The 18186-nt window shown below is 47.8% G+C and overlaps 1 protein-coding gene across 1 annotated transcript in view; it reads left to right on the plus strand.

Moving 5' to 3' along the window:
* The window catches only part of LOC114602436 (IgGFc-binding protein-like), a 70941-nt gene that overhangs the window by 47279 nt on the left and 5476 nt on the right, over positions 1-18186 (plus strand). Inside the window, exons 20-32 of the mRNA XM_077932486.1 lie at positions 1101-1450; positions 1789-2362; positions 2788-3389; positions 3682-4243; positions 5243-5841; positions 7991-8570; positions 8662-8861; positions 10507-10648; positions 12031-12359; positions 13252-13825; positions 14717-15312; positions 16088-16652; positions 17495-18087. Coding sequence (XP_077788612.1) covers positions 1101-1450; positions 1789-2362; positions 2788-3389; positions 3682-4243; positions 5243-5841; positions 7991-8570; positions 8662-8861; positions 10507-10648; positions 12031-12359; positions 13252-13825; positions 14717-15312; positions 16088-16652; positions 17495-18087 — 6266 coding nt within the window. The remainder of the gene's footprint in view (positions 1-1100; positions 1451-1788; positions 2363-2787; positions 3390-3681; positions 4244-5242; positions 5842-7990; positions 8571-8661; positions 8862-10506; positions 10649-12030; positions 12360-13251; positions 13826-14716; positions 15313-16087; positions 16653-17494; positions 18088-18186) is intronic.

Here is an 18186-nt window from a genome sequence, read left to right on the forward strand (position 1 = left end):
GGGTTGGATACAAAGATAGCCTCCAATTCATGGGGACATAGGAATATAGGACCTGCCTTAGAATCATAGATTTGTAGAGCTGGAAGTGTCACCTAGTCCAACCCCCTGCAATGCAGGAATCTCAACTAGGGCATGCATGACAGATGGCCATCCAACCTCTGATTAAAAACCTTGCATGTTGGAGAGGTCACCACCTTCCAAAGCAGTCTGCTCCTTATACTGAGTCAGACCACTGGTCTACCTAGCTCAGTATTGTCAACACTGATGGGCAGTGGATCATCTGCCATAGCAGCAGTTTCCCCCTCCCCCCACCCCAGTCTTACGTAGTCTTTCTGGATTGCCCACATGGCAAGAAGAGAGAGTGTGCAATCAGGACTGAGTAGCTGACAGTCTTAGTCATATACAACTCTCTCGTGGCTTTTCTGCCTGGAAACAAATGGGAGGGACCTCTTGCCACAGCAACACATTTGGACTGGGATTGGCTGAGTGGAGCAGAGCGCTGGCCAGATAAGAGAAGATGGACAGAAATGTCACCAGGAGCTTCTCTAAATTCAAATGTTAGTAGAAAATGTGTGCAAGGCAGGAAAGCATGTGTAGCTTTGAGATTTTGGGGGGAAATCCTTAAAAAAAAAAATTCATTGAAATTCTCCTTGGGAGGTCTTTGCCCTATAGCCTCAAGTGCAAGAGCCTTTGCTGTGTGCAGTGCCTATATAGCTGTGCATGCCTAGGTAGGCAGCCCTTTGCACATGTTGCCTTGAGCATGTGCACATTTAGAGGCTTTAGCTAGCAGCATGCATGATGTTGAGGGCCTGAAACATTGGCATGGACCCACCAACCTTCATCTCCAAGTTTTTGGCGTGTATATGGAGAAGGTCAGACAATGGGAGGACAGCTTAAGTATTACTATGAGAACTTTATCATTTAACTTGTTGGATGTGTTGGGCTATACAGGGGAAAACGTTGGCTTCCTCCATCCCTCAATCTATTGCTCTGATTGTGTCGAAGGCCACCCATTCGACCTCTCCTCTCTCTCTCTTCTTGTGCCCATTCTCTTCCTCTCTTCCCCACTGTTATACTAACCCCTCCTCTTTTCTCACCAGCCTCTCAGCCTGTCCCCCAACCATCCTGCAGTTCCACCAAGTGCCGGAAGAAGGAGACTTGCCAGATCAGGAACGGCCAGCCTGTATGTGTGGCACAGTCTACTGCCACCTGCTGGTCTCTGGGTGACCCCCATTACCGTACTTTTGACAAGCAGAAATACAACTTCATGGGCACCTGCACCTACACACTGGCCAAGACCTGTGGATCGGACACGACACTCCCAGCTTTCCACATCACAGCCAAAAATGAGAACCAAGGCAGACGGAGCGTGTCCTTCATAGGGTTTGTGACAGTCCAGGTCTATGGATACCACATAAGTGTGGCCAGAAAGGAGTATGGCATAGTCAGGGTAAGAACAATAGCATTTCGTTGTCTTAACTGCATGAACCAGGGCCCATATCAGGCTAGGGATGAATGGGTCAGTCAGGGATGAATGGGTCAGCTAATTACACTGAGGACTGATCATCCTATTAGGACTATCCCTCCTGATATTTCTGAATGGACATGTGTAGTTCTATTTTAAATAGCTTATTGTGGCACACCATGACTTGGATTGCATACATTGGGTGCCACATTGGGTGTGGCTAGTCCTGTTTCACAGCAGGTAGTTGGAACAACTCCCAACTCTATCACCCTACACTAGGGGCTTCCATAATGCATATCTAACAGTAACATATTCTGTACCAGGTGAATAACCAACGCTCCCAGCTGCCCATCTCCCTGCAAGAGGGGAAGCTACGTCTATACCAGAGCGGGACCTCTGTCTTCATCGAGACTGACTTCTCACTGAAGGTTTCCTATGACTGGAACAACCGACTCTGGGTGAAGATTCCCAGCAGCTTCTTTGAGAACGTTTGCGGCTTGTGCGGTAACTACAATGGTGACCCTACTGATGACTTCAAGACCTCGGCTGGGTCCTTGGCCCCCAGCCCTGTGGAGTTTGGGAAGAGCTGGAAAGTGGAAGATGGCAACAAGCTCTGCTGGGATGACTGCCATGGAGAATGCAAAAAGGTCACCTTGGAGGTGCTCATCAAATACAAAGTGAAGACTTTCTGTGGCTGGATCAGCAAACGGGAGGGCGGCCCGTTCAGCCAATGCCACTCTGTCGTTGACCCTGAAATCTTTGTGGAAAACTGTGCCTATGACCTCTATATCTATGAAGGCCACCGAGAGACTTTGTGCCAAGCACTGCAGAGCTATGCTGATGCCTGCCAGAGGGAAGGCGTAACCCTGTTGGACTGGAGAAGACTCACGGGCTGCTGTGAGTAGAATTAATTGCTTATGACAGGGGTCCCCAAGCTCCTTTGGGCCCAGGATCACATTTGGAAATATAAGAAACTGTTGTGGGCAACGCAAATTGCCCATTTCCCAGAAGAAAAATTGGTGGTGCTCATAATGCTTTCCTTCCCAAAAATTCAAAACACTTATACATTGCTCAAAACAAATAAAACACAGGAGGCAACTGTATTAAGTCACACTGTAAATTAAATAACAAACAATTTGCCTCTATTTCACAACACCCAGCCTCAGCAGCTTGGGGCATCCATCTCAATCTACCTAAAGGCTGTCTTACCATTGGTGCTGGGAGTAATGGGTGTGCAATCTCTCTGATAATAAATCCCAATGAAAAAGAAAGGGATTGTGGATAATTGTGCCCTCGTTCTTCTCTGTCTCTCTCTTTTGCAGTGCTCTCCTGCCCTGAGAACAGCCAGTACAAGCTCTGCGGCTCAGCCTGCCCAGCCACTTGCAACGACCAAGCTCTTCCTTCCAACTGCTCTTCATCACGCTGCGTGGAAACTTGTCAGTGCAAGGAGGGTTTTGTGCTAGAAGCTGGGAAGTGTATCCCCAAGGCAGCTTGCGGTTGTGCCTTCGAAGGGAAGCTCTTTTCTCCCGGCGAGCAGTTCTGGGGAGACAGCACATGCACAAAGCGCTGCATCTGTGACCCGCAGAGCAAGCAGATGAAATGCCAGCCTGCCAGCTGCAAGGCTGGAGAGCAGTGCAGGGTGGAGAATGGCCTCCAGAACTGCTACCCAACTGGCTATGCCACCTGCTCTGCAGCCGGTTACTCTCATTACCACGGTTTTGACGGTCAGAGTTTTAACTTCCAGGGCACCTGCCTCTACACATTTGCAGGACTCAGCAAGAAGCGCAACGACTTGGTGGATTTCCAAGTCTTAGTCCAGAACTCGGGCCAGGGCAGCTGGTCTACATCCCTCAACAAACTGGTCAAGGTTCAAGTCTATGGCCTGGAGATAACAGTCAGCTGGGCTCATCATGGAAGAGTTCTGGTGAGTCTAAATGAGGCCTCCTTTGGGGAGCGAGTCTGTTAAAATCCTGCACACATCTATGGAGCACATATGTGCGTGCCCCGTCCCCATTCCACCCTGTTCCACCCTCTGTTCCACCCTCGTTCTGCCTTCTTCTGGGTCCAAAAGAACCCACATGTCAGCAATCGCACGTAAATTGTACGCACCAAAAATGTCTTTGCTAAGCCATCGTTTGGCATAGCTCAAAGCCATAGCACCAGATTTTGAGCATGATCTTCCCCACTTACCCTTCCCACTTTATCTCCCCTCTCAGGTGAATGGTTTGCTGACCAACTTGCCCTACAGGATGGGCCTGGACCAAGTCCTCATCTATCAGAAGGGCTGGGATGTTGTGACCCAAACAGATTTCGGCCTCACCATCAACTTTGACTGGCAAAGCCGCCTCACGGTCACTGTGCCAAAGTCCTACGAAGGGGCCCTTGGCGGTCTCTGTGGCAACTTCAACAGCAACAAACAAGATGACTTGGCACCCAGTGATGCAGCCTCAGGTTCGACAGCCTTGGGACGGCGCTGGAAGGTGGCCGAGTCCCTTGGATGCAGAGAAGTGAGCCCCAGGGTGTGTCCAGACTTGGAAAACATTGCCCAGCGCCAGCGAGGTGTCAGTGCAGAATGTGGACTCCTGGTGGACAAGAGGGGCCCGTTTAGGGAGTGCCATGGCAGAATTGACCCTGAGGTGTTTTTCCTGGACTGTGTTTTTGACTACTGCACCTTTAATGGTCAGAAGGCTGTGCTGGGCCATGTCATTGCTGCTTACACTGCAGCCTGCCAAGCCATACAGGTGACCATATATATCTGGAGGATCCACATATTCTGGAGTAAGTATGATCCAGTTTGCTCCAGTTGCAAAGAGGGTGGAGCTCCCTAGGGCAGTTTTTTTTTTTAAGCTTGGGCCCCTCAATATTGCTGGATTGTGTAGAATGGAGTTAGTTTAGAAGGTGCAAGGCAGGTTATATGGCATAAAGGATAGGAGTGATAAAGATTTGATCCAGTTCTCATCAGACGGCGAAATTACACAATTCACGCTTTCCAAAGCAATGGGTGAACCAAAAGGCAGCCACCCCTCAAAATCTACACTTTTCCAAATTCCACAATGCATTTCTCCAGCCAAGTAATGTGCTCCAAAAATGCATATATTAGGTAGGGTAAAGGATAACAAATGAATATATCAATGACAATAACACAGGGGGAAAAGATGCTATAAAAGGGAAAGTTGCGTTAAAATATATAAGGAGAAAATTGCTCTAAAATGCTGAAGAATGTTTATGGGAACATTTGGGCATTGTTTTCTAAGGGGGGGAGGTGCAAACTGATGTGGAAATATGGAGAACTGGGTTTAACATTGAGAAACCAGAACTAGCAGATTTCCCTGTCCCTACACATTGCTCTTTCCTCCTATGTCTCATTCCTCTCCACCTCCCAGCATCTGCCTGCTGAGGCGGCCCTCAGCCCTGGTTCCAACCCTTCCATTTCCTCTTCACTCTCCCACAGTTTTCCACATCTGCAACAGGCAGCCAATAATCTGTGGCCCCCTGAGCATGCTATGTCTCCATTGGGCTATTTAGGGCAGGTGGGTTGCCCCTTAAGGTTCTCCTGAGCCTGCTGACATCTCCCTTTCCTGTATGGGGGGGTGGGGGTGATGCAGCTTTGGCTACATAAGCAACAGCACTCACATCCCGAACATTGGAAACAGGGGAAGCAATGCTGTCACAACAACCTGGGTTTATGTTAGTCTCCGGTGTAGTGATGGAAATAGAAGAGTTCGTTGGGAAATGATATATTGATGGGAAATGCATTTTCTAACCCTCCCATTCCAGAGCCGGTCTGTCCCCGAAACAGCCACTATGAGCTCTGTGCCAGGAGCTGCCAACAGACCTGCAGCAGCCTCTACTCCCCTCTGCCTTGCTCAGCACACTGTGCAGAAGGTTGTGTCTGTGATGAAGGCTTTGTGCTCAGCGGCGACCGCTGCGTCCCCATGTCTCAGTGTGGCTGCGTCTACCAGGAGCGGTACTATACAGCTGGGCAAACCTTCTACCCAACCAGCAAGTGCAATGTGGAGTGTGTGTGCCAGGCTGGTGGAGCGGTTGCCTGCAAGGAAACCTCTTGTGGCCCTGGTGAGGAGTGTAGGGCAGTGGACGGCGTCCATAAATGCCACCCCGTTGGCTCAGCCACTTGCTCAGTCTCTGGCGATCCCCATTACATCTCCTTCGATGGAGTACGCTTCAACTTCCAGGGCACCTGCACCTATGTCCTTGCTAAGGCTGCCATCACAGACAAGAAGAACTTGAAGGCTTTCACCATCACTGAAGAAAATGAGGCCTGGGGGAGCAGAAAAGCTTCGGTCACCAAGATGGTCTCTGTGGAAGTCTATGGCACCACACTTACTTTGATCCAGAACAAGAAGGGACAGATCAAGGTAGGTGTTTGCATGCTGCCCATGCTCTTATCCAAGAAGCTCTGGGCAGTGCACATACGTCTCCATTTTAACTCCAAGGGTCTTCTTCTTTGGCAATCACTCGTAACTGAGTAAGGTTGTCTTCCATAAACACGGTTTTAACAATGAGTCCGTAAATGACTGTGGAGGCCAATACTGGATCCACACATCATTCCACAGTGGGGACATTGGTTTCCGGGCAGGAGTTGATGACGGTGAGGGTTTGCCAACTGTGCCTTCCTCGTACCACGTTTCTCCCTTTCATCCTGAGTTCAAGCGTCTTCAAAGTCCATGGCACCTTTGGTAAAGGCTGTTCTCCAATTGGAGAGCTCGCAGGCCAGTGTGTCCCAGTTGTTGGTGTTTATACTACATTTGTTTAGATTTGCCAAACTCCAAGGGTGGGGATGCCTAATTAGGCAGACCAGGCTGTCTTGGCCAATCACATCCACCTGCTCGTTACATTCACCCAGGGCTTTTTTCCTGCCGGAACCTGGTGGAACTCAGTTCTGGCACCTCTCAGGTGGGTGCCATTGCTATTATAAGAGAACAAGGGAGATATTCATGGTGAGTTCCGGCACCTCTTTTTCTAAAAAAAATAGCACTGCCTATACCTGATGTGTGGGACGCAGGTGGCGCTGTGGGTTAAAGCCTCAGCACCTAGGACTTTCCGATCAAAAGGTCGGCAGTTCGAATCCCTGCGGCGGGGTGCGCTCCTGTCGTTTGGTCCCAGCACCTGCCAACCTAGCAGTTCGAAAGCACCTTCGGGTGCAAGTAGATAAATAGGGACCGCTTACTAGCGGGAAGGTAAACGGTGTTCCGTGTGCTGCGCTGGCTCGCCAGAGCAGCGATGTCACGCTGGCCACGTGACCCGGAAGTGTCTGCGGACAGCACTGGCTCCCGGCCTCTTGAGTGAGATGGGCGCACAACCCTAGAGTCTGGCAAGACTGGCCCGTACGGGCAGGGGTACCTTTACCTTTACCTTATACCTGATGTATTTGTCCAGACAGTGCACATCGGATGGAGTTTGCCATCTACAGTTCATTTTATACAGCTAATTACAAGGAATTATATCTAACACTCACACACATGCGTATGTTTAAAATTAGGGTCACAACTATCTTCTCTGAATTTTTAATTGTGTCATTTTCGGTTTCACTTGGCAATTTTATCTCCTCGGTGGTGCTAACATATATTTGCACTTTTGTACACAAAGTGCAATGGCCAGGAGCTCATGCAAACATAGCTAACTGTATATATTATCTCCTGCACATCTTAAGTCAATTAAACATTAATAAAGCTATTGCTTAAGCCAATGAAAAGTTACAGCCCTATCATTTCAATGAAAAATTCAGCTGCTACGTTTGAACATGAGATCTACTTCACTGAATAAATCCAGACTTGGGAGAGAAAGACCAGTGCTTTAATCATGGCTCTAGTTCTACATTAGCATATCCCAGGAAGACCACAGATGCATTTGACCTTGGTTAGGCCAAAGGAAGCTGCCTTATACTGAGTAAAACTTTTGGTCCATCCAGCTCAGTATTATTTGCTCTGCAATGACATGGAGCAGCTATCCAGCATTTCAGAAAGGTTGTTTCTCCCTGCTCTACCTGGAGATGCTGGGGAATGAACCTGGGACCTTTTGCACGCAAATCATGGACACTACCACTAAGCTGTGGTCCTGTAGTTTTTGTGCTGAAGCGGTTGCACTACTCAAAAATAACCAGTGATGAGTTTCTTAAGCACAAGAGCCACCAATTCAGCAACTCCGAGATGGGGCTGCTATAATACAATATGTCTTCCTTAGTGTCCAGGAAGTATGACTTTCTGCCAAGTTCCAATAATACAATTTGCACACTAGATTTGCATGTGAATGGATCCTTGTGAGTGGATATGTTTACATATATCTATACACAAGAATCTGCTTTCTAACAGATCTTAAAGATAACTTTGCTCATGAGCTTGTTACATGTTGAACCATTCACAAGGTGCCCCTGTGCATGTCAACTTGGGTGGAGCTCAACAATACTTGTGAGAGAAGGGCCTATTGCTGGAGGGTCAAAGATCCCTGAGACCAGTTTTGTGTCCTTTGAACATCTGCCCTTAGAGTCAGCATGTCCCCTTCTTCCAGGTGAACGGAGTGTTTCATTCCCTACCCGTTGAATTTTCTGGTGGACGTCTCAGAGCTTATCAGCATGGCACTAAAGTCCTGATAGAAACCGACTTTGGTCTAATTGTGAGCTATGACCTGGTTTACCGTGTGACAATCACCGTCCCAGGAAGCTACCGGAACCAAATGCAAGGCCTGTGTGGGAACTACAACGGGAAGATGGAAGACGACTTCCTGCTCCCTGATGGCAAGACAACCTCTGATGTAGCTAAATTTGGTGCTGCCTGGAAGGTTCCAGTCCCTGGGGCAGTTGGACCTTGCTCAGATGGATGCTCTGGGAGCAGCTGCCCAGTCTGCGAGAAAAAGAAGGAGGAGGTTTTCAAGCAGCGCCATTACTGCGGGATCCTCACTGCGCCTGATGGCCCCTTCAGTGCTTGCCATGCAAAGGTGGACCCCAGTGTGTACTTCAGCGACTGCATCTACGATGTGTGCCTGGGCAATGGGGACAGCGAGGCCTTGTGTCAGAATATCCAGAGCTACACGTCTGCCTGCCAAGAAGCTGGGATCCCCGTCCAGACCTGGAGGAGTCCATCCTTCTGTCGTGAGTACTGAGAACTATGGGTAGTATTATTATAATAAGTATCTTTTTTTAAAAAAAAATTGTCATGTACCATGTACTCTCTCTGTTGCAGCTCTCAGCTGCCCTCCAAACAGCCAGTATTCACTCTGTGCTGATCTCTGCTCCACTCACTGTGCTGGGATCACCGACTCCAGAATATGCCCCGGGACGTGCGCAGAGGGCTGCCAGTGTGATGACGGGTTCTTCTTTGATGGCCTCAGCTGTGTCACAGTGGAGACCTGCGGGTGCAATGACAATGGAACATATTATAAGGTGCTTTCTCCTAAAGGAGATAGTGTTGCATTGCTTTGAACAAGTGCAAGGTAGGAAGTTCCCTCTTCAGCTATTTAAAGGGCTATTAAACCAGGAGTGGAGAACCTTAGCACTAGGGGCTAAATGTGGCCCTCCAGGCTTCTCTATCTGCCCCTCTGGACTATATCCAGGACACTCCCCTCTCCTCAGGCCACACCCTCTCACTGGCCCTGCTTCACACCTTCATTGAGTGTTTTTACCTGGCTAGAATGTGTCCTTGAACTCATAATGCCTCTTTCTAGTCTGGATGTAGGATAGAGAGGAATGTGTGAGTGTGTGTGGGAACTAGACTACTGTACAAAGGTGAAATTAGTTTATATTTAAATTCCACCCACTTTTACCCTGGCCCCGCCCACCTCTGGCATGTGACCCTCAGAACATTGCCCAGAAGGGAATGTGGCCCTGATGAGCCACATTTATTTTCTGTTGCTCCGGAGGGCTGAACAGAAACCAATAGGTTCAAATTCCGAGAAAAAAAATGATGTAGCCTAAACATTTGGAAGAACATGATGATGGCACGAAGGTGGTGGTTGCTCCTTCATTAGAGGTTTTCAAGCAGAGTCTGGATGGCCACCTATCAGGGATGCTGTTGGCAGTGAGTTGAACTAGGTGACCTATGAGGTTGCTTCCAGTTGTATGACTGAGCCTATCCCAGTTTTGTATTCTTCATGCAGTGGCTATCCAAGGTCTTGCATCACACAAGCACCAGGGATTGACAAACAGTAAACAGAACTCAGTAGTAGTAGTAGTAGTAGTAGTAGTAGTAATAGTTTATTTATACCTCGCCCATCTGGCTGGGTTTCCCCAGCCACTCTGGGCAGCTCACAACAGAATATTAAAAATACGGCAAAACATCAAACTTTAAAAATTTCCCAATACAAGGCTGCCTTCCGGTGTCTTCTAAAAGTTAGATAGTTGTTTATTTCCTTGACATTTGATGGGAGGGCATTCCACAGGGCAGGTGCCACTACCAAGGAGGCCCTCTGCCTGGTCCCTGTAACATCACTTCTCGCAGAGAGGGAACTGCCAAAAGGCCCTTGGAGCTAGACCTTGGTGTCTGGGCTGAATGATCAGGGTGGAGACGCTCCTTCAGGTATACTGGGCCGAGGCCATTTAGTAGTTGGCCAGATATTATCTTATCTTCCAGAAGAAGGTAGACTCTAAGCTGCAAATGGCCACATTGGCACTGAGATTGGGAAAATAGCACCCCTTTAGGACTGCTACTATTTTCTTGCAGGTTCCACTCATGGGTGGTTCATTTCTCCTCCACCACCACTGAATCTCTGGCCCAAAGTCACCCAATGAGCTTATGACCAAGTGGAGGTTTGAACCCTGGTCTCCCAGATCCTGGTCAAACACTCTAACCACTATACCACACTAGCAGATTGTACCCATGATATATCCATATATGGGAGCCTAGATTCTTGAGTTCTCTTTCTAGAATGATCTGGAAGAGGGGGAAGCGATATCGCAGGTAGAGCACATATGGTTTGGGAACCTGTTCCTCAGTCTAGCCTTCACATAACTGAAATATGTGCTTACCAGTAAAGGCTATGGTGGCTGGTCATTTAATGGTTTGCTTTCCCCTTGGCAAATGCCCCGGCAGCCCCATGAGAAGGTCATGCTGAATGAATGCCAACAAATCTGCAGCTGCGACCCAGGCCGGGGAGTCACCTGCGAGTCACACAGCTGCTCCAGCGATGAGGTCTGTGAGGTCCAGGATGGGGTCATGAGCTGCGTCAATAAAGGTGAGAGACTGGATGCATTTTCAGAAGGACAATTTGAGGACCTGGCTGACCCAGGTCTCAACTAGGGATGGGGTGGGGGGTGTCAATTTAGTTTGCATTCCAAGATGAAACTACTTAATCGACACTTCCTGAAACAATATGCAAACTGAAACAAAGCCATCCTTTCGTGTCCAGTCTTCTCTGAATTTTGCAATGCAGTCCTCCAGGGAAGCCAATGTCAGCTTAGAAGTATGCCACTTTTCCACAATTGTGCCCAAAATGGTCCAAAATGAACAACACTAAATATAACAATTAAAAATAAGCATATTAAGAACAATTAAAAATGGTCATAATATCAAGAAGCACAGAGAATGAGTGAATAATAATAATAATATAAATTATGTGCAATGGAAAGATGTTATTGTAGATTTACAGCTTGAATCTAGAAATGTGTTTGGAATGCATACAAATAGGTAAAATGTATGTAAAATGCATGTATAGTAGTGCAGAAATATTACACGGCGTGCAAAAATAGTAGGGGAAATTACTTGCAAAATTGTTCATATTAAACAAACTTGCATAAATAGGTACATACTGGGGGAAATATACACTAGCATGCTGGTTTCATGAGCGCTTCTTAAGAAAAATCATAAACTGATGTGGAAAACAATTTAAGATTGGAAATACAGTGGTACCTTGGGTTAAGTACTTAATTCATTCCGGAGGTCCGTTCTTAACCTGAAACTGTTCTTAACCTAAAGCACCACTTTAGCTAATGGGGCCTCCTGCTGCTGCTGCGCCGCCGGAGCCCAATTTCTGTTCTTATCCTGAAGCAAAGTTCTTAACCCGAAGCACTATTTCTGGGTTAGCGGAGTCTGTAACCTGAAGCGTATGTAACCTGAAGCGTATGTAACCCGAGGTACCACTGTATGAGAAACTGAGAAAAGCTGGAATTGACAGATCTGCCCCTCCCTAGTCTCAGCTCCCAACAGGACTGCTGCATGCAGAGTAATAAATGTAGCACATGGCATGATGAAGGCTGTGGTGATGCACACACTGAGCATCCATTGGGGAGTTGCCATTGAATGCATACCTTAATGTGTTCTGGGATTGCGTGTCTGTCTTTCACATGTTTATGCCCATAGGGCACTGTTGTACATGGATTGCCTTTCAGAACATCTGGCTCTGATCATAGAAATTCTGGTTAACTTCTGGAGCAGTCCCAAAACACAACCATCTGTACACATAGACTCACAAGTCATTGAAATGGATCTGGGCTGTCACCATAGGGCGTCATGTATTCAGCGACCATGCGGTGATGTACACCTCTTTTGCCAAAGGCTTCCCATGTGGGACCTCTGCTTCTGCATCGAGCCCACAATGGTTCTTTTCTTTCATTTTAGATCCTTGCAAAGCCTTAAAGTGCCGGACCAAGGAGACGTGCAAGATGGAGGATGGCAGAGCAACATGCGTCCCGAATTACAACGAGACCTGCTGGGGCTGGGGAGACCCGCACTACCACACTTTCGACGGGAAGGACTTTGACTTCCAGGGCACCTGCACCTACACAATTGCCAAGTATTGCAGCAATGACACCACCTTGGTGCCGTTCACGGTGGAGGCAAAGAATGATCACCGGGGGAGCCAGACCATGTCCTATGTGAGACAGGCCAATATCTATGTTTATGGGCACAGCATCTCCATCCGCAGGAAGGAAGCAGGCAGAATCCGGGTGAGTCTTTGCAGCGGTGTCTTAGAATTACAGAACTGTGGAGTTGAGAAGGATCCCAAGGGGAATCTACATACATCAGGACATGCTACAGAGGAGGAAAGTCCTCTGGGGTGTTCCTGATGAGACAGATGTGATCCTGCAGGCCTATCCATTGGGCCCTCGGGACTCTCCCCAGAACATACACTTTCCCGGCGACACTTCCTTTTCCTTAGGCACACACACTAGCGTGGAAATTTTGGGGCATGAAATTATGCTGGGAAAATGAGAAACGGGGAGAAACAAAAAACCGTCATGTTTGCCCAACCCTAGCGTGGAAAAAGAAATGCTATATTCACTGAATTTTACATGAATGTATGAATGAATAAACTTCATTTCTTAAAGTCATAGAACATCATAATATAGATACAGCAAACAATCATTTTGACATATTAAATAAACAAATGCAAATGCAAAAAAAATCCTCGATTATTATTCAGTGCTTTGTTTTCTGAGCTACTCAAGGGTATGCAGTATTGGCAGCTTCCCCCCTCCCAAATGTTAAAATGTACTTACTGTAAGAACTATATGGTGAGTACCGGCAACTTAAAAACAAACAGACCAACAAACCGTTGTTGTTGTTGTTGTTACCTTTATTTAGTTATCACATTTATTTCCCTGGTCTCCCAGGTCCTAGATAGTGACTATTTTTGCCTACAAACAGGGTACATATCTGGTCCAGGAGGAATGTTTTTGACAGGGACTGGAGAACAGTTAAGGGATGTGTGTGCCAAGGATGCTCATGTAAAGGGTAGTTTTGCAGGCAGTGGGAGGCAGTGTCAACGTCCTAAACTGGCAATCGAGGGCGCTATTTCAGAAACTAGTGTACTGACGACTTTCTCTTCCCTGCCTCCAGTTGAACGGTATCATCACAAGCCTGCCTGTAACTTTGGAGGATGGGAAGCTGTGGCTCTTCCAGAGTGGCTTAAACGCTGTGCTGCAAACCAACTTTGGCCTGGTGGTGACTTTCGACTGGAGCATGATCCTGGAGGTGACTTTGCCCAGCAGCTACTACGGCACCATCTGCGGCCTCTGCGGGAATTTCAACCAAAACCCAGATGACGAGATGGTGACACCCGCAGGCCACAAGCCTGCTTCTGAGGTGGAGTGGGCTAAGAGCTGGAAGGTGAACGACCGCGACCCTTTCTGCTGGGACGTCTGCGATGGGAACTGCCCGACGTGTGAAGAGAGCCAGCGGCAGCTCTTTGGAAGTGAGGAGTTCTGCGGGCTTCTCACCCAGCTGGGAGAGGGACCCTTCCGCGAATGCCATGACAAGCTGAGCCCCGACAACTTCTTTGACAGCTGCCTCTATGACGTCTGCCTCAACCACGGGGCCAAAAACATCCTGTGCAAAGCGCTGGAAGCTTATGCTACTGACTGTCGCAAGGAAGGCGTGGTCATCCACGAATGGAGAGCACGGAGCGGCTGCGGTGAGAATGAGTCAGGGAGGGAAGCAGCTCCCCTGCATTGTGCTCCCAGTCCTCAAATGCTGATCCCCAACAAAGTTTCATTGGTTCGGTTTGCAAAGCTAAACCATGGCTAAGCATGAAAGAACAAACGTGCAGGCTTGCAGAGTGTGTGTTGGGGGGGGATCATGGCTGCTATGTTCCCCGCACAGCCCTGCAGCTGCTGCCATGCTACCCAAGGCTCAGCCATGGTTTGGTTTAGTGCTAAGTCTGAATCTCTGCTCATGGTTTGTCTCATGCGACTCACAGTTTCCTCGAGTGAGAGGTAGGGGATGTACAAATTTCATATTGAAATACATTTTTAACATACGTTTCATTACAAAATACATATTGAAATGCATATATTCTCAACATATGCATTCTAATTGTATTCTAATATATCTGTATTTTAAAACAAATTATGTTAATTTTTTTGAGCCAAAAACTAACTCAAAATTTGAAGATTGAAATCTGAAGGATCGTTTTGTTCTGCTCTGCACGTAGTTATGGCAGGAGTGGACCAGGTCAGTTTCCAAAGAAGTCGCAGAAACTGAATCTCTGGACACTTTCTAGTGAAGGGGAGTCAGTTATCTCTCTCTCCTAGCTGTTCCCCACTCAGCTCTGCCCAGCTGTTGTTCTCCGAACTATGTCCCTCTGCAAAACAATTCTCTAAATCTATACTGCTCCACTGTTCCTGGGGAGCTTCTGTCAGGAGCAGCAAGAGGGGAAGTTTCCCACCATTCCTTATCAGAGCTGTAATCCTCAGTCTGGTCTCTGACACCTAGGTTAGTCAGTGGTAGATGGCCATGAGGTGGCGGTGCTGGTACTTGATCTCTCCTTTTGTTGCAAAGTCTTTGTTGCTTTGCCCTCTTTCAGCTTTGTCATGCCCTGAGAATAGCCACTATGAGGCCTGTGGAAACGCCTGCCCAGCCAGCTGCTCTGACCGATCTGCTCCTTCGACGTGCGATAAGCCCTGCGTGGAAACCTGCCAGTGTGACCAAGGCTACGTGCTCAGCACTGACAAGTGCGTCCCCGTGAAGAGCTGTGGCTGCACTCACAATGGCCTCTACTACAAGCCGGAGGAGGAGTTCTGGGCCGATGAAACCTGTGGCTCTCGCTGCAGGTGTGATCCCAGCCTGGGCATTGTGGTGTGCAGTCCAGCCAGCTGCAAGGCTAGCGAAAGGTGCATGACGGTGGATGGCATCCGGGGCTGCCACCCCATCAGCTATGCCACTTGCACAGCAACTGGGGACCATCACTACACCACTTTCGATGGGAAGAGATATGACTTTTCGGGAACTTGCGTCTATCAGCTGGTTGGGCTCTGCTCCAAGGACCCAACTCTCACTCCGTTCACCATCTTGATCCAGAACAGCCAAGGCAGTAAGACGATGCCTTTCTCCTCTGTGGTTACCTTGGACATTTACAACAGAACCATTATGATCAGCCAGGAGCATCCTCACACAATCAAGGTATTGGGGACATAGGGAGAAAAATGGTATGGGGTAGTGCAGGCATGGGGACCCTGTGGCCCTCCAGAAGCCACTGGGCTGCAATTCCTTTAGAAATTGATTTAGGCACTAGGAGAAGATATATTGTTTAGCTGCTATCTTTCCTTGCTCACGAGAGTGAGATCAGCAGTGCACTATCCTTTGCAGCTTAAACTTGGAAGCAAAGACAAGGTTGGTTTAACCTCCTCGAAATAATGATCCAGGATGCTTTAAGGCAGACTGGATTTTCCCTGGTATTACCCCTTTTCTCCCCCTTAAAAATAATAGCTGCACATAAACATTGTTTTTGTGAAAAAGCAAAAGTAGTATTTACTGTAATCCAGGTCTTAAAGCAGCAGCTACAGTAGCAAAGTAAAGGCAGCAATAAACAAATGAAATTGCCTCAAATTAAATCAGATCAATTGACCCATCTAGCTCAGTACTGTTGATACTGACTGGCATCAGTGGCCTAGGTTTTCAGAAAAGCTATCTCTCATGGACAATATTCCTGTATCTAAACCTTAACAACCCTCACAACTCCACACAATTAATCATTGTCTCCCCTATTCTCGAGTCAACATAAGCAATGGTTGTGGTAGTGAGAAGTGAAGCTCAACAACATCTGAAGTGCCATAGGTGCCTCCTTCCCAGCAATAGACCTTTTGGTCAAGTTCTTAATCCACCCTCCTCTATCGCCTTCTTTGGGTTGGCAGGCTATGTTTTGGCACCTTGACAACATTTTCTCTGTCTCCTCTAGGTGGATGGAGTATTTGTGGATTTGCCCTTCTACCATGAAGATAAGGTGAAGGCCTACATCAGCGGAGCCCATGTCCTTGTAATAACCAACTTTGATCTTACCGTGACCTTTGGCTGGAACAGACTGGTCCATGTCACTGTTCCCAAGAGTTACCGCAATGCGCTTTGTGGCCTCTGTGGCAATGACAACCAGGACTCCAGTGATGATCTGATCATGAAGGGCGGGAGCCCAGCAGCCAATGTCAACCAGTTTGCAGAGAGCTGGAAGATAGGTGAGATCACTGGTTGTGGGAATGGATGCACCAGCAACTGCCCTGTGTGTGAAGAAGCACAGAAACAAGCCTACAAGGAGGACCGGTACTGCGGGATCCTCATCAGAAAGGATGGGCCATTCAAGCAGTGCCACAAAGCTATTGATGCAACAGCCTACTTCGAGGATTGTGTTGTTGATGTCTGCCGATACAAGGGCCACCATGAGACTCTCTGCAGTGCCATCAGTGCTTACTTGACAGCCTGCCAAGCTCAAGGCATCCAGATTGGGCAATGGCGATCAGCCTCCTTCTGCAGTAAGTATTGGGTAGCACTTATCTAAATTGGGCTACAGTGATTTTTAAAATTGCTGCTAGCATGCAGAGTTTCTACTGCAGTGCTTTGATTGTTCTCAAGCAGATTGTTCTCTACTGCAGTGCTTTGATTGTTCTCCTTTATCATGGAGTGTGGTTGTATTTAATGGGGAATCATGCTTGGAGTAGACCCATTGAAATCAATGGGCTTGTCATATTCAGAGTAGACCCATTGGAATTGATGGGCTTATATAACTAGTTGAATGGGTTGTATCTAACTTACTCAGAGTAAATCCATTGTAAATAATGGATCTAACTTAGTCAGGTTTGGGTTTATTCAAAGTAGAACTGGCATTGGGTACAACCCATTGATATTATTGAGTTTATTCTGACTTAGTTTGATACCACCTAATATTCTGAAATAGCCTTTAGATGGGTTATTTACATTATTCTAAAATGCAGTTTATACATTTACTAAACTTACATTTGTGGGTGAAACAACCAGTCAAGCCATGGTTCCCAGCAACACTAGGGGTCAGTAATAGATGGAGCAAACATAGAATCATAGAATTGTAGTGAAGGAACCCCAAGGTTCATCTATTCCAAGCCCCTGCAATGCAGGAATAATACACCGCACATACATTTTAGCCTAAAATCAGGCTGGCAAAGTTGGGAAGGGGATTATTAAAATTAAACTAATTCAAATGATTTTGTGTGTGTGCATGACAGAACAGAAAGTCCTGGCTGATTCCACCTGGATAAGATAAACACCTAGCATTGATATCCCCCACCCCGCCCCATCATTTCCTCCTCAGCTGTTCATGGTCTCTGATGTTTCCTTTCAGGTCCTTCCTGCCCCCGTAACTCCCGCTATGATCTCTGTGGCAATGGCTGCCCTGTCACCTGCCACGGCCTCTCAGCTCCTGATGGATGTCAAATGTCCTGCAAAGAGGGCTGCTACTGCGATGCTGGGTTTGTCCTGAGCGGAGACCAGTGTGTCCCTGTCGGAGACTGTGGCTGTGTGTACCAAGGCAGGTACTACAAGAAGGGAGACAGTTTTGTCCCCAGTGCCTCCTGCCACGAAAGATGCCGCTGCGGAGACAACGGAGCTGTGGAGTGTCAGAAGGTCTCCTGTGGGGCCCAAGAGGAGTGCAGGGTGGAGAACGGCATGCAAGGCTGCCACTCCATCAGCTGTGGCAAATGCAGCGTGGCTGGAGGAACCCAGTACCTTACCTTTGATGGACAGACCTTCAACTTCTTCGGCTCCTGCACTTACACCTTGGCCAAAGTCTGCAGCAAGAATCCCGAGCTTGCACACTTTTCGGTGGTGGTGGAGAACGAGGGGTCAGGCGACAGTGAAGTTGTGCCAAAGATGGTTGTTGTCACTGTGCATGGTTACGCCATCAGTCTTGTGAAAGGAATGACCTGGAAGGTTCTGGTAGGTGTCCTGTTCTGTTCATCTGCTAGAAGTTGTCTCCTTCCTGTCCACATACGAACATCACATAGAGACACTATGTGAAAGTCTCCCACTTCCTTG

Source organism: Podarcis muralis, chromosome 7, assembly GCF_964188315.1.
Source record: "Podarcis muralis chromosome 7, rPodMur119.hap1.1, whole genome shotgun sequence".
In the NCBI taxonomy this organism is placed as follows: domain Eukaryota; kingdom Metazoa; phylum Chordata; class Lepidosauria; order Squamata; family Lacertidae; genus Podarcis; species Podarcis muralis.